General features: G+C 44.1%; 1 protein-coding gene across 1 annotated transcript in view; it reads right to left on the reverse strand.

Annotated features, from left to right (window-relative positions):
• Positions 1-276: 276 nt before the first annotated feature.
• Positions 277-16126, reverse strand: part of grin2ab (glutamate receptor, ionotropic, N-methyl D-aspartate 2A, b) — a 121208-nt gene continuing 105358 nt past the window's right edge. The window contains 10 exon segments of the mRNA XM_042485228.1: positions 277-1469; positions 1573-1747; positions 1750-1913; positions 1915-2410; positions 3918-4101; positions 6359-6597; positions 7371-7558; positions 11361-11521; positions 12203-12432; positions 15456-15581. Coding sequence (XP_042341162.1) covers positions 467-1469; positions 1573-1747; positions 1750-1913; positions 1915-2410; positions 3918-4101; positions 6359-6597; positions 7371-7558; positions 11361-11521; positions 12203-12432; positions 15456-15581 — 2966 coding nt within the window. The 3' untranslated portion in view covers positions 277-466.

Raw genomic sequence — 16126 nt, forward strand, 5'->3', positions numbered from 1 at the left:
CGGGACAAGTCGGCTCGTCTTCCAAACACATCTGCCGTCACATCCCACTGTTGGCGTTAGACTCCGTGTACAGTGTCCCGCTCATTCCACCGGGAATTCGATCTGTCTTGTCAGACGTACTGTCAGTTTGTGCCTCGGTGCCCACAGCTTGAGGCTAGTACACACACTGACACTCACACACACTCTTTATCTCGTATTGTGCCTCCAGGTGTCCCTGTGGCCCCAACCCTGCCCTATAGAGGGTGTGATAAAGAAACAATGATTTATTTACTCGGCATCACCATTAACCTTTTAGTCCGGAGCAGACCTTCCCGTCTTCCACCTGCGTGTGTGTCTGCGTGTGCGTGTGTGTTTTTCTGTGTATGTGCTTAGAATCAGAGCTGCCTGGTCCGGTCACACACACCTCTGTCTTGCATGCGTGTGTGTTAGTATGTTTCGGTGAGAGTAAGTGTGTTGCGTGTGACTCTCAGACGTCAGACTCGATGCTGGGCATGCGGCGGTAGAGCCGGGGCCTGTTGCCGCCTGCGCTCGAGGCTCGCGGCGCTGTCACATAGCTCATTGGCTGAGAGGCGGCCGGCGGGACCATGTAGGCCACCACGGGGGGCTCCTGCTGAGGGTAGAACACCTGTTGGTCAACAAGGCCACCATGCTGGTTGCTGTGATGGTTGCCATGGTTGCCGAGGGTAAGCGACAGAGGCATTCGCTGCTTATAGAGCTCGTGGGCAGAACTTCTCTGCGGCATGCGTGTGACAGCCTGCGGGGAGGGATCTCGTTGTGTTGTGCCAGGAGCTGACTGGAGGAAAGGGTTGTGGGACGGGCGGTCGGGGAAGAGGCTTTTTGAGCGTCGGGGGAGGGGCATAGGCGCGTCCAGACTGTGGTGGTGGGAGGGCGACGGAGAAGGCGGGCTGCGGCTGCTAAACGGACGATCAGAGCGCATTGTGAGAACATTAGCATAGGCGCCCTCGTCCAGGGTCAGCTCTCTATCCCTATCTCTGTCAGGCAGGCTCAGCCCCCGCAGGTGGGTGTGCAGCTGCGTCTGCCGCTCAGGAACGCCGTCCGGAAGCACGTTCTCGTAGGAGTGCTGACGACTCAGCTGAAGGTGCTGGGCCGACGAGGGGGTGGGGAGAGGAGACGGAGAGGAAGGGGAGGGCTCGAAGTGGCTGACTAGCCCGTCCCCTTCGCCCACCATGCCCAGCTCGCTCTGGGGAAGGTAGTGTGTAAACATGTCCCCGCTGTGTGGGTGAGTGTGTGTGTGGGTGTAGTGCGAGTGCAGGTGGTCTTCGCTGATGTCGTACAGGTTTCCCAGGTGGGCGCAGGCGTCGCAGCGAGCCTGCGGCGAGCGGACGGTGTAAAGGCCAGAGTAGCCGCTCAGCTTGGTGAGGCAGGAGCGACAGTGGCCGGGCCTGGCGCTTTGCGTTCCCTGTCCTGCACCCGGAGCATCGAACGAACCTCCAGCTTTGTCCTTCACACTGCAAGGAGAGAGGATGATGCTGATTATACACACACACACACGCACACACACACAAAAAACAGTAAAAGCACTTAAACACAGTCGTGGTGTTCGTTTTCTACCTGCTGTGTGTGTAGGTGCTGTATTTCTTGTCCTTCAGGGAGTGCAGGTCGGCCTCTGCGCTGTGACTGTGGTGCAGCAGGGTGGCACTCAGCTGCAAAATGGGTGCGTCCGTCTGGTGGGAGAGCGAGTGAGTGTGTGAGTATGTGCTGTTAGGTGGAAACAGGTCAGGGGGGAGGTGTTGTCGTCACCTCCCCCCTGGCTGTCTCGCTGGTAGGGGGGAGCCGACTGGAGACTGGCCTGGTCTGAGTCAATGGAGTAGATCTTGGACCCTCCGCCTCCACCACCTCCCCCTCCTCCTCCTCCTCCCTCCTCCTCCTCCACCACCACCTCCTCCTCCCCCTCCCCTCTTCCTCAGCTGATTGATCGGCTTGAATCCGCCCCTCGCCGCCATGGAATCAGAATCTTTGTGTGATGGCGGCCGGCTGGAGCACTCTGAGATGTCAGAGTGGGGCGGCTCTTCAGGCAGGTACCGCTGGCTCTTCATCGGTGGAGGTCCAGGTCCAGATGCTGGGGTGGGGCTCGGGCCGGGGGATACGACAGACGGCTGGGTCTTCAATGTCTCCACACTTTTCTTCCACAGGGCTCGAGGTTTGGAGCCCTGTGGAACAGCAGCGAGGCCCGGCCCGGCGAGGCGGGTCTTGCCGTTGTCGTTGGTGATTGACAGCTGAGGCTTGTTGGGGCTGGTCTGAAGAGGAGGGGCTTTTGGTTGCACTGGAAATGGTGCAGCATTGTTAAGGAGGTTTTTGTGTCGTCCGGACAATGACAAGAAACTGTGCGGACCAGCAGCGTTGCTATAGAGACCAGGACCCTTCGGGGGCAGACTATGGAGTGAGTTACCTAGGAGACAAGGAGAGATGCACCTCAGACAGCAGATACAATAGATGGATGTTTGGATGGATGCTCAGCCAGTTAGCTGATACATTATCTCCTGCCCTGGCACGCTGTGTGTGCCGTCTAATGTGTTTCTAATCATGAAGCGAGCTTATAGATGACGGTCAGTTCGATTACAGTCGGAGTCCACAACAAGGTGAAAAGAGTCACCTTTAAATCTGCATACATAAGCTGTATAGAAAAGGCAAAGTAACCTTTGTACGTGCAAGCAATGTCATCATAGGTGCTGTGTTTACCTGCTCTGAGAGGAGGTAAAATATACAGTACAAATATCGTGTTAAAAGGACAGTTCACCCCAAAATCAAATATACATATTTTTCCTATTACCTGGAGAGCTATTTACATATTTATATTTATTTGCAGGTTGTCAAGCGTTGAAAATACCAGCTGTAGATAAGCCTGCCATTTTCTCCAATATAATGGAACTAGATGGCATTTGGCTTGTGAAGCTCAAAGAGTCAAAAAAATTACATTTGAAAAACTCAATAGCAATGTCTCTTCTCAGAAATCATACTGAAGTTACTCAAGATAATCCACTGTGAGCAGTTTCATGTAGAAATTATTTTCTTTCTTCCAAACTTAAGCTGCCAACTGTATCACATCACAGAAAGACGCGTGCATCTGCTGCTAGCTCAGCTTACACCACAGAGCTAGCTCATGTTATAGACAAGTGACAACCTCCAGGGCTAAAAAATAAAGCCAGCGTGACAACTGTAGTTCCTCTTATGGCCACGTGGGGCTGGCGCCGGAAGCGAGTCAATCCACATGTTAAAATGTCAAGCTTTACATCAGAAATAAACACAAAGCATGGCACAAAAAAGGTTTTGGTCACAATAGCTAATTTCCCTGTTCATGACAAATTATATGATTCACCTGTTAACATTTTAGTAAGGCTCCAGCCAGCTTCAGCCTCTTGACCAAACATTGCAACTTCTGGTTCCAAAAAGCCAAGATGGCGATGGCCGAAATTCTGAGGCTTTAACAAGAGTCTACAAATTAGTGGGTGACATCATGGTAGCTTCTTCCATTATTTTATACAGTCTATGGTTACAGCCGAGCCGAGGGGGGCACCATTAATGTCTAAATCTTATACTGTCATGAGCTCGAGCCTCTCACCCGTGATGCATCCTTCTGCACTGTGATGGTTGCTGGGTCTTCTTTGGTGTGGATTATCTTTAGTAACTGGGTCATGACTTTTGGAAAGAGACATTGCTGTTTAGTTTTGTATCTTTTTGGTGCTTTGAGCACCACAAGCTGAGTGCCAACTAGTTCCGTTATATCGGTAAGAAAGCAAATTGGTAAGCATCATCACTACGGCCGATATCTCCAACGTTTGGCAACTCACATCAAAACAATCTAGATTGATAAACAGCGCTACAGGTAGGAGGGAAAATATGTATCTTTAATTTGGGGGTGAACTGTCCCTTTAAATATAAGCTGTGAGTTATGGTACCTTTTCCAGTCATTACATCTAGGATGCTGGGCTGCAAGAGAACAGTGTTGCGTTTGGGAGAAGACAAAGCCATGGACTTGGCAGACTTGAGCAGATGCAGCATGTTGGCTTGAGGACTAAAGTCCAGCTCAGGATTCTTTTTCTTCATGTCTATATGAACACCATGGATACAGCTCCATATACCCTGAGAGGAGAGGAGAGGAGGGGAGAGGAGAGGAGAGGAGAGGAGAGGACAAGGAGGGGAGAGATAACAGAGATAATAAAAGAGTTAATTCCCAACCCAATGACTTCACAAGAAAAAAGTTCAAACATGCACAAGATTAATTTCCTTGCACGGTAAATTAAGGGAGACCTCTGCATCCTTTTCTGCGGTACGTTTACTGCAAACCTTAACCTCATTTTGTTTTGTAATGTGGCAGGGAGAGATAATCGCCACTTTTTTAGATGAACTGCTTTCAGAGGTGCCTAGAAAATTAAATTTAGGTGATGATGTCACTGGAGGGGGCCTTTGAGTGCAAGGAGATGTTCTTCCTGGAGCCACTTAACCTCCAGCATCACTGCTCTAACGGCATGCACACACCGACACACACACACCGACACACACACACACACACACAGAGACATCGCACTCTTTTTGTAAAACATTTAATGTGTGAAATGCTGCTCGTCTGGAATAAAAGCCCTGCCTAACACAGAGACATGACATATGAATAATGAAAGAATGGTCTGTCTGGATGTGCCCATTTCTATTTTGTGTGCGTATATTTAGGTGTGTGTGTGTCTGCCTATGTGTGGTCAAGTCCGTCCCTCACCTCACCTCCACCTGCATATGTTACCATTTTTAACTTTGTTAGACCAGACTAGTGTGTGTGTGTGTGTGTGTGTGTGGGTGAGAGAGAGATGGGGAGAGAGCTTTGTGTGTGTGTGTGTCTATATGAGTGTGTGTTCACATCATCCTCTTAGCGGTTTGATTCCTCTATCCATGCTGTCCACATGCGGAGCCGTAAATTCATCTCTGCCTCAGCTGGACTCTATAATCACACTATCCCCTTCTTTCCTCTTTTATCACACACATACACACCCAGACACCTTCTGTGCATTTAACCGTAAATATTGTGTGTTTCAGACATATGAGTCACAAATACACACACACAGGCACACACACAGCCACAGATTTTCTCTTAACTAAAACAATCATGTTTCAGACACATTTTAGGCAACTAAAAGTCCTGTTTTTGCGTCCCCGTTTGCATTTTTCGGCGCATCTGAGGGACCGTGAAGATTAGGCAAATTAGCCTGCTTTGTTTGAGATGCAATTTTTGCACACAACAAGAGAGACAGCAGAGTAATCATTTTTGTAATTTACTGTGTGATGTTTGAATTGATGTTGTTAAACACCACAAAGGCTCGACAGCTGTCTTCAAAGTCGCAATAATGTGTGAGGGTTTTTTTTTTTCTGTCAGTTTTCTGCTTCAGTCTGAAACTGGATGGAGACAATTTGCAAACACAGTGAAGTTTTGTTTCTCTTGCTTTTTCTCTTTGTGTTTAGCACGCCCTCTCTTTATTTCATACTCTTTAGGAGTAATCTGCACGTCGGCTTTGCTGTTTGAACATCAATAACTTAACAAGAAATTTCCATCTGGAGTGCTGATATTGATATTGCAACAACCAGTGCTTTCTAACAGTCCCAATCAATGCTCTTCATCAGTTGCTGCACTCTTGAGGATGGAGTTTGATCAGCAAGCGGCGTTCAACAGTGCAAATTCATGGACACATCTGAAGGTACAAACTCAAACGCAAAGAAAGGTTCCTGCAGCTTAAGGTAAATTAAATTTTAGACTTTTTAAGACTTTTTTAATGCCACAAGGAAGGAAGTTTAAGACAAATGTTCTAATATCCAACATTAAAGAAGGACAATTTAATTTTGTTGAAATGTTTATTGTAACATAAAACATGTTTTTTTTTGTCCAGTGAAAAAGTTAAATTATTTATGTCAAATGTTAAAAAAAACCCCCAGTGGAACACATGGAAGACTATAAGCATATTACATTATCATTAATGTATCCATTGGGTTTGCCAACTGAAGTGGGAAACACCTGGTATTTTTGGCTGGTTTTCTTGACGATTTTATGTCTCTAACTTTTTTAAGTTATTTCACAAAAAAAGATGTTCCAAATTTCTTTTTTAAGATTTTACAATGCAAAATCAGAAATAGAAGATTAATAAAATCCTGCTTCCCATGTCTGAGCATTTTTAAGACATTTGAAAGATTAATCTAAGTACTTTTATTACCAATTAAGGCCTTAAATTTTAGATGACTGAATTCAGTGCCTTTAAAGAGTTTTTAAGGATCCACGGGAACCCTGAGAGAGGACAAAACCTGGACATGCTGTCAAAATGCAGGTTGAGTTCCTGCTGTGAAGACATCTCCACCTCCTCACCCTGCTGATGGTGAAGAGCAGACCCGGCCTCCCAGTGCAGACACCAGTGAAGCAGTATCTCAGCCTCCAGTAGAAAAGGTGCTCAGAGATGAAGGTGAGGATAGAGAGACCCATGGCTGTGGCCAGCATGTAGAAGACTCCCGCCATATTGTCTATGTCCAGCTGACTGGACATGACCTCATTTTTCTCATTGTGGCAGATCCCAGTCAGCCACTGGGCCTCCAGCTCCTCCATCTCACCTGTTGGAAAGAGAGAAGGGTAAAGTGAAAGTTTGAGATGGCAGCAGGTAGGAATGAAAGAAAAGGAATATAAGGAGGGAGGGAGAAAAAGAGAGCGAGCGGATGTGTGTCAAAGGTGTTGTGGGAAAACGGGCGTATCATTACGGGGAAAGATGGAGAGGAGAGGGGAGGAGGGAAGAGAAGTGAAGTGGTAAATAGATGGTAATGGAAAGGAGACAGGAGGTGGAGTGAAAAAGGGGATGTAGGAGGAGGGAGAAGAATTGATAGTGATGGAATGATAAGGAAAGATGGGAGGAATTATTATCAGACCGAGTGTGTTTGGGTGTCGCATGCGCACGCGGGTGTTTGCCCTGAATAAAAAGGCCGGGTGTGAAGCGAAGCGCTTTAGTGGTTTCAGCAGTTTGATTTCTGTCTGGCTCATTCTCTTTCTTCCATTCGCACCATCTCACAGCTTATTATACAGAACAATCTGGAGGAGTAAACATAACAGGACACAGTGGGCGCGCGCGCAAACACACACACACACACACACGCAGATACACGCACACACACACACAGTAATGATGATGAAATGGTGTGTTAAGACTAGCCCCTGATAGCTTTCTGACAGAGGGAGGGAGGAGAGAGGGAGAGTGTTGGGGGAGGGGGAGGAAGGAGGAAAAGCTGAGCAATGGCACAACTGTAATAACACTAAAGGCCTGGAACATCTGAGACACAAACTTCAACAGCGTGACTGAGACGAAGCAGAATGTGAACGCGTGCAAGCGCCTCACCATCTCCTATGATGCCCAGTATGGCGAGATCAACCAGGCGTTTCCAGTAGGATCCTTTCTGCAGGGCGATACCATAACCTGTGGTGGCAAAGATGTAACCGCTGCCGATGGTGACCAGCTTACAGCCGTCGTCTCGGCCCGCCATGTAGTTCAGCACCGCAGCGTCGTAAATGAAAGCATCCAGCTTTCTGTAAGAGAACCACACGTTCTGGGTTTACTATCTAGTCTGTGTTTGATAAATCTGACGGGTTGTGATACTGAAACATGAAAGAAAATACAGTACATAGAAATATTTCTTCCACACAAATGTAGTTTTATTTCTTCTCTTTCCTGATATACTATATTCTGAATGTTTTTGCCTACATGGTAAATGGACTGCATTTATATGGGATAGCGCTTTCATAGTGACCACCAAAGCACTTTACAACACAAGCATCATTCACCCATCACACACACACATTCATACGCTGGTGGCCAGGGCTAGTATACCAGGTATGTAGAGGGCTCCTAGCACAGAGCGCTTTACCTCCATTTTGCATGTTCACACTGAGGGGAAGGCGGCTAAATTCTTGTCAGAATGGAGGGTTATAAAGAAATCTAAAAAAGGGGTTTTCAGAGATACACTTTAAACCAGGTGCGAAATTATCGGTAAGATGGCTGCACAAACAACAAAATCCACAAATGTATTTTCTTCATCGATAAAAATTTGAAAAATCACAATTTACATTGTGATAAAAATTCTGTAACGTCAACTTAAATATGTAATTATGACATTACTATAAATAGGCTTAAATTTTTTCCAGGATTTTTAAAAAGTAGTTTTGAACTAACTTCTCGCAGTTTGAGCAATTTTTAGCAAGTTGCTCATTGTCTTTTTTCTAATGTTTTGAAAAAAAAAAATAAAACAGCACCAATTTCCTCATAGTTCAAAGGGTTTAAATATACTTGTGGCCTTTAAAGTCTCTGGAAACGTGGCTTGAAATAGTAAGAATGCACATATTATATAAGTTGAGTGTCTAATTAAGTATTTATAAAAAATCTGAGTGAAAATATGTTCCCAACTACTAGAAAACCTAGTTCAAAACAGCTCATTTTGAGGATAATATCATTCCTCCAGACTATGTGGGCTTGGCAGGTCACATTTGATTGACACCTCCATAGATCACGCCTTTGTCAAGTGTTTCTTGTCTCCACGACAACCATGGAGCAAAGCAGAATCAGCGTGATACAGCCCCGTCTGTCTCTAAAAACTATTCAGTTTGAGTATTTTTTGAATGAACTGCTTACAAGTAACAACATACCCAACAGAGGCAAACAGTCATGGGTGGACATGGATATGCTTTTGAGGAAAAGTTCTACATTTTATGATGTATGCTTTTTTACTTTCTTGCTGAGAGGTTTAAGAGCAGAGACTCCAAAAAGTCTGACAAATAGTCCTGCCCCCCCCACCCCAGACTGTAATTTTTTACACTTTGTTCTGTAACAAGGACATCTTTCAGACCGCCTTATCTTCAGACATAGCTTTCAGAAATATGCTTATTTGCTTTCGTGTTAAGAGTTAGATGAGAAGATTAATATCACTCTGATGTCTGAGAGTGGTATCAATCTTCTCATCTAACTCTCTGCAAGAAAGCATGTAAGAGTATTTTCCCAAATGTCAAACTATTCTTTTAAAGCACACTGATACAGCTAAGGGGTCACAAGATGAGTTAAGGAAAAAGAAATTGTTTTTCCCCAGACATTTCTGTAATATTTAGCTTTTTTCTTACTTCTAAAAATGTTTGACTGGAATAATCTCAGGGGAGGAAAATCACTCTGAACTTCACACAATTCATCTTTTGAGACCATCACCTGTGACTGAGGGTCACAAGTGGTGATTGCTCACATGTTTAAGAGGTGTGGAACCACTGCTTAAAAGGGTTGCATATTGCGGGGCTTTTAACGCCAATCCAATCCAAATTTTTTTATAATGCACATTTAAAAACAACAGAGTTGACCAAAGAGCTGTAGATTAATAAATAATAATAGTAACTGGTGGGCACCAAGCCTCCAGGAAGTGGCTTTGAAGCCAGTTTTTCATAGTGGAATTACAGTGTCACATGATGCAGCCCATTGACTAACATGGTGAAACAGACGTCTGTATATCAGTGGATACATTTTTTTAGTGTTGCAGCACCCGCGAAATGACTCATTTTACTCTTGGGATTTAGTCGTGTGGGCCGGTAACATGTGGAACGTCTAGAAGAGCCGTACAGATGGATCATTGTATTCCCATTCTAGTTAGCGGAGTGCTAAACCAGAAGGAGCCCACTTTGCGCAAGTCTCTAGTGCACCTGCTCTAAAGGTCGCAGTGTGGAAACCGAGCAAATCATCTCGATAATTTTACACTGTGCAGTTGAACCAGTTTGGCTTCACATGGCCCTTTCACACTTTCTCTAGTTCTTTTAATATACCCATGGTGGGCACAAGTTAATGCATAAAAAAAGGACATGTTTTTCTGTCTTTGTCTCTATATTTCTTAAAAAAAACAATAATACATTTCAATTGAAAAGCTTATTAATTCCACATAATATAAACAAGAATTTAACGTATTTGGGGCTTGTGTTCATGTCAGAAGACTGTGAAATTTGATCCGTCAGGCTTTAACAACAAAGACCACCACACTGCGGAGTCTTCACCACTGAGCCTAATGTACATACAGTGTTGTGCCAGTAGCAATGTTCCTCAGATCCATAAACAAACCAGTCGGATTACTCACAACACTCTTTTCTTGGAGCTGGAATTCTCACGCAGATCAGATTTGGACTCTGTGACTGAGAGTATTGTCCGGTGCGCACGCTGTTACAGTAAATATTCACACGCACGAGGGTGTCTTTGTTGGCACCGAGCTATAATCTTTTACTCGCTGGTTCGGTCATTATTCTGACATGACAAGCTGAATTCAAACTAAGGGGCCTCAATTTGTACCTGACGTCACAATCCCCCAGTGTGGGCCCGATACATCTGAGCTCAGCAGAAACAGAAGCGTGATGTATGACTGTTAACCAAACACAATGTAACAAGGAGCCGATATCACCACCCTATAGAACAGCAGGACCCTTTTGATAACTTCTTCATCAGCAAAAAAATGGTTTTATATAATCCAATGAATACACCCTGGTGCTAATCAATCCCCTTGAGGCGCCCCATGTTCGAGATGTATGCATAAATATTAAACACTTTGAATTAAACTATTCACCAAAGGGCATATGTTAAATGCAGCCATTGAGTATCTGTTGTTGTAAAACTGCAAAGAGAATTTAATTCATTTAAGTACACACAGCATATGAAAACAATATGCTGTACATTCATTAAAGTATAGAGCATGTTTTCGGCCTAAACAGCCAATTTTGCTGAAGAACTGCATTAAACACTGATGATTCTGCTGAGCACATTAATTATACAGTTCTGATGGTGTATAAACAAAACCTAATATATGAGGTATGAGAAACAAACCTTATCTATTTGATATGCAGTATCAATGAAGTAATTGCAGAGAAGGAAGAGCAAAATGTAAAATTACATTTGGAGAAAATACCCAAAAGATCAAAGCACACAAAACTAATGAACAAATAAAAGCACTGCAGCCATCCCACCATTAGTGTGTGTTTAAGAGGGAGAATAAAGGTAGCAAACTCCAGAACAAATTACACTCTCCCTGTTTTGGCAGCTCCCTCTTTCCTCTTTCCAGCAGCAACAAGACTAAATAATGAGCACTTGCAAGACAGCGTCTGCTTTTTACTGTCAGTGACAGAAACACTGAGCACAGTTTCTGCAGCGTTTTAGCATGAGCTAGTGTTGAGCCCCATGGGGCCGAGATTCTGTGTGATGCAACGTCCTTTTTTGTTTGTTTTCACTCCTTATGCATACATGCTGTCTGCAAACAGAATTAGCCTCTCAGGTACAATAAATCTCAACTTGACACGAGTTGACTTGACAAGATTACCGTACCCAGTCTTGAGGCTGACCAGCGCATCCATGACGCCAGTCTGATGGTATTTGGTCATGTACTGATGCATATCTGGATAGTTCTTCCTGATGTTGCGCTCGGTGCTGCCGTTAGGAACTGTCCCGAAGCGAAACGGAGGGGAATAGGAGTACGGACTCTGGAACTGCAGGGAGACAAAGAGGGGATAAGAGAGACAGATTGTTTAAAGAGGGAACTGAAAGGAGGAGACAGGGGTACAAAAGGAGAAAAAAATAAAAACAAATAAACTAAAAGACGAAGAGCAGGAGGAAGAGACAGCAAGAAGAGAGAGGGGAGGCGAAGAAAAGGAGTCTGAGTGAGAGAGTGAGAGCAATAGTGTTAAAGTGACGGAGAGACGCACAGAGAGAGGAGAGAGGAGGAAGGAGAGTGACAAGAAGAGACAGAGGAGAAAGGAGGAAGGAGAGACAGTGGAGTGGACTCATCAGTCATCATCATTGTGTGTCCAGTCTAGCGTAAGACTGGCTGGGGTTCTGCTGACACTGCCAGTCTCTGCAAACTATACACACACACACACACGCACACACACACACACAAACACACACGTCTTTGATCTATGCAGCTCATGTATGTGTGTGTGAGTGTGTGTGCGTGCCCCTGGGTCTGCTGTGCTGGCAGTGTTAGTGTGGTGACAGCTACGGCCAGAGGGTTTGGGCTGTTGAAGCCCAAGGGCACTCCCTGGAGAGTCCTGTCTGGCCGCAGGGCTGGCATCCATTACAAGAGCAACCCTGACTGTGAATGTGTTTAGTTTCTTCTGTGTGTGCATGTGTGTGTGCGTTTCTGTGCGTCCATATGTGTGTCATCGCACCTTCTTGTCAGACAGTCCAGTGACTTGGTCCACAAACTCTTCCTGGATCATAAAGGCGGCCAGGTTGGCAGTGTAGGAGGCCAAGAAGATGACGGCAAAGAAGGCCCACACCGAGACGATGAACTTACTGGTGGTGCCCTTTGGGTTCTGCACGGGTACGGAGTTGTTGAACACCAGACCCCACAGCAGCCATATGGCCTTACCGATGGTGAATGACGGACCATGTGGGTCTAAAGGACACAGGCAGGGGAGCAGAGCGTGAAAATTAAAAGGGAAAGTGTAAATTAGTTTACAGCTTGTGCTAAAGAACCAAGAAAGGCAAAGGCAGGTAAATCCAGGTGCAGTGGTGGAATGTAAGTACATTTACTCAAGTACTTAAGTACAAATTTGAGGTACTTGTACATTACACATTGTACATTACATTACATTTATTTTTTCTTTTAATGCTACTTTATACTTTTACTCACCACATTTCAGAGGGGAATATTTTAATTTTTACTTCACTACACTTACCTGACAGCTTTAGTTACTTTACAGCCTTAAAAAAAAGATTTTGATAAACATTAAATCATTTTTATTTTTTTTAAATACATTTTTGAGTTGCCATCTTGACTTTTGTATTTTTCCCTTTTTAAAAATAATTTTGAGTTTTGGGGATGTATTTTTCCATTAAAAATTAGTTTTTTGGTGTTTAATTGAATTTATCTATTTATTTATAATATGGGGGATTTGGGTTGTTTGTTTTGTATAATTTAAAAAATATTTTCTAGTTTTGGGGGTGTCTTTTCCTTTTTTTTTTTTAAAAAAAAAAAAAAATCTTTTTTTTAGATTTTCCTGCATTTTTCCTGAGTATACTGACTAACTTTTACTTGGGTACATTTTTTAAATGCAGAACTTTTGTTTTAACAGAATATTTTTACGGTGTTGTATTAGTACTGAATACTTCTTCCATCACTGTCTAGGTGAATCCACATTTTCATCTGCCAACCATGTAATGATGTAGTGTACATTACAATATATATTATTGTATTTTTCCCTAAAATTCCTCTGCCTTACTTTGCCTGCCAGCATCTGAAAAAAAAGCTGAAAAACATCTTTACAGAGGTTTTACTTCTTGCAAAGTGCCATGCATATCACCATCTTTTTAATTGCAGAAAAGAAAAGTCCAAAAGAAAAGTTTTTATGATGCCGTTTGAGGGCATCATGCTTCCTCCAAAGGGGTGACATTGTAAATATAATGTGACAGTGTTATTGGCTTTTTATTTATGCCTACAGCTCACAAGTTTTGCAACAGTCATTGTGGACGACAGGGTTTACGAGTGTGATTAATGAGTGAAGACCAAAACTTATTTTGGCCAAGAAGATTGACCTTTACTATTAGCGAGTCAAAGCCACAAACCTTAACCTTTGAAGTCCTGTATGCGACATTAAGAGCATTAATACAGCAGAAAACCACTATTTGCTTTGTAAAGATAAAGATATAGAGGAGTAATGGCGTCTGTGTGTGTGTGTTGTCATCCAAGCTCCTGTGTGGTTTGTTGCAGTAAGGGGATCTGGCCGTGCGTGCATGTAATTGCATGTGTGCACCCCACTGGCTAGCTCATCTCTGCCACTATGCACTGCGCTCATACTAGGACTGTCAACAATTTACCATCACCCACCCGGGTCTGGTGGGAGCTAGCTAACGGTGTAGGTCATTCAGCCAGCGCCATGAGTAACACTGTCCCGACCCCACAGCTTTGCTCTGGAAAGATTATGCCCATCCACCGCTCTCCACCCAGCGTGCCCCAGCTCGCCCCGGAGACGCTAAGCAGCTCAGTTTTGAACAATAAACCCCTTAAGCGTTGCTGACTATCACTGTTAGCTCTGTTACCACTATTAGCAGTTTCAGAACGAATAGTGATGCTAACATAGTTAACAATGCTGAAGGGGTTCTGCATGCATATGAAGCCGCGAACTCAGCTGATCAATTTAGTGGGAGACCGGGTTTGTTTTTTTTAAATGTATTTATTCCTTAAAAATTAAATAGAAGTGTCAGCCTTATGAAAGCAAAATTAACTTAAGCTGACATCCCTCCCTCATACAGCAGTTACCACTGATATCAGACGGCATGGTTGAGGTAACGTACAGTCAACTGTCATCACTGTTGTTGTTTAGCAGTGTTCATGGATTTGGCACTATGAGCATCGCCTGGCCCGGCCTTTTTCTTTATCCCTGAGCAATTCTCCACTTTGAGCGGTAAATTATGACTTAGGAAGACAGCAGTGTTGTGAATCTGTATATCGAAAGAACAGAACTGTGGCTGCAGCTGGTAGTGCATGTTGTACTTCAGGGGATGTCCCGGTGTGAAAAACACAGAAAAGCTGAGGGACACTTTTATCCTGATGCCAGCAAGGTAACAAAAATAAGTATACCCGATAAATCACAGTGAAGGAAGGCGTGAAACTAGTTTATGAATTTGAATTAAATATAGGCTACTTTGGTGTTCATGCTTAAAATGAACTGGACGATTGAAGTCTTGAAGATTGATGAAGAATCCAACCAAGCTAACAGTTTTGTAGCATGTCAATACTGACAAAAGTAACATTAGGCTAACATGATAACATTTATGTTTTGATGTGCAATGTTAAACTCAAGGAATAGTGTTTCACACCTGTTAATACAAGCAGCTGTCTTGGTGGTTAAAGTGAGGGACTACTCGTTATTCATGAGGCGGTGCAAAATGGATAAGGCATTTTTTTAAAAAAGCACTGGGGAGGGACTTTTTTAAAAAAATTGGCTTACGTGAGGGATATACAACTTTGAATGCAAGTATTGTGTATTTACTTAAATAACCACTGAACCCTAAGTCCCACATTTGCTGTTCAAAAAGTGCATAAAATGAAGAATTAGCAAACTAGACTTTTTTTTAGCTTAACTTAAGGAAAATCGATATAAAAACACAAATTAGTTGCAACAGCTGGATCGGCCTTTAGGTCGTTTAAATGTCAAATTAATCTGAAATGTAATTTTGTGTGATCACAACATAAATTTCTAATTCACAATCAGCAGGGACAGCTCCAGGTTCACATTTTTGATGCTGTGACTAGCTTTGGGAGAGGATTGTTAGTGCTCTGTAACATTAAGTGAACTGTCTAAAGTCAGAGTAATAATAGGTCACTTCTTTGGCTCCAGGGGAAGCTTGGATCTGTGATTCTTGCTCCTGGGAGAAACGATTGGTGTGATATTCCTGATTGTGTGTGTGTAAGCCTACCTTTGCCTTGGGCCAAGTTGCGGTTGAAGCCCAGCGGACTGACAAACTCAAAGAGGAAGACAGCGATGGCTGTGACAATGAGCAGCATCACAAACATCATCACCCAAACTGATGCACTGAAGGGCTCTGAGAGGAGGGAGAGAGGGAGGGAGAGAGGGGGAGAGAGAGTTAAAGAGAAATCGAGTACACGAGACAGAGTGGAGGAGCAGGAGATACATAAAAAGTGAGGGATGGAGAGAAAGAGGAGACAGAGACGCTCGGAGAAAATAAAGGAGGAGACGTGAAGAAAGAGAACAGGCACGAGGGGGAGATAAAGCGAGGAAAAGATGATAGTGAAGAGAGAGAGAGAGAAAGGGAGACAGACGGAGTGAGAGAGGAGGGAGGGGAGGAGAGGAGAGGGAGAGTTAGTCACAGAGAGTTTGACGGAGCACATTTCCATATTTCTCATTATTCCCTTGGATGAGAGCTGAGAGAGGGAGAGGCCTGGGGCGGGGGAGAGATGGTAGAGGAAAGGGGGGAGAGAGAGACAGAGAGAGAGAGGGAGACACACAGGGGGGAGAGAGAGGAATCAAACTCCGAGTGATCTGATGTGCCCTGCTGTGGGCATGTGTATGTGATCTATTTGTGTGTGATCTGTGCATGTGTGTGCGAGCGAGTGTGAGTCTGCATGT

Source organism: Plectropomus leopardus, chromosome 4 (assembly GCF_008729295.1).
Source record: "Plectropomus leopardus isolate mb chromosome 4, YSFRI_Pleo_2.0, whole genome shotgun sequence".
Classification (NCBI taxonomy): domain Eukaryota; kingdom Metazoa; phylum Chordata; class Actinopteri; order Perciformes; family Serranidae; genus Plectropomus; species Plectropomus leopardus.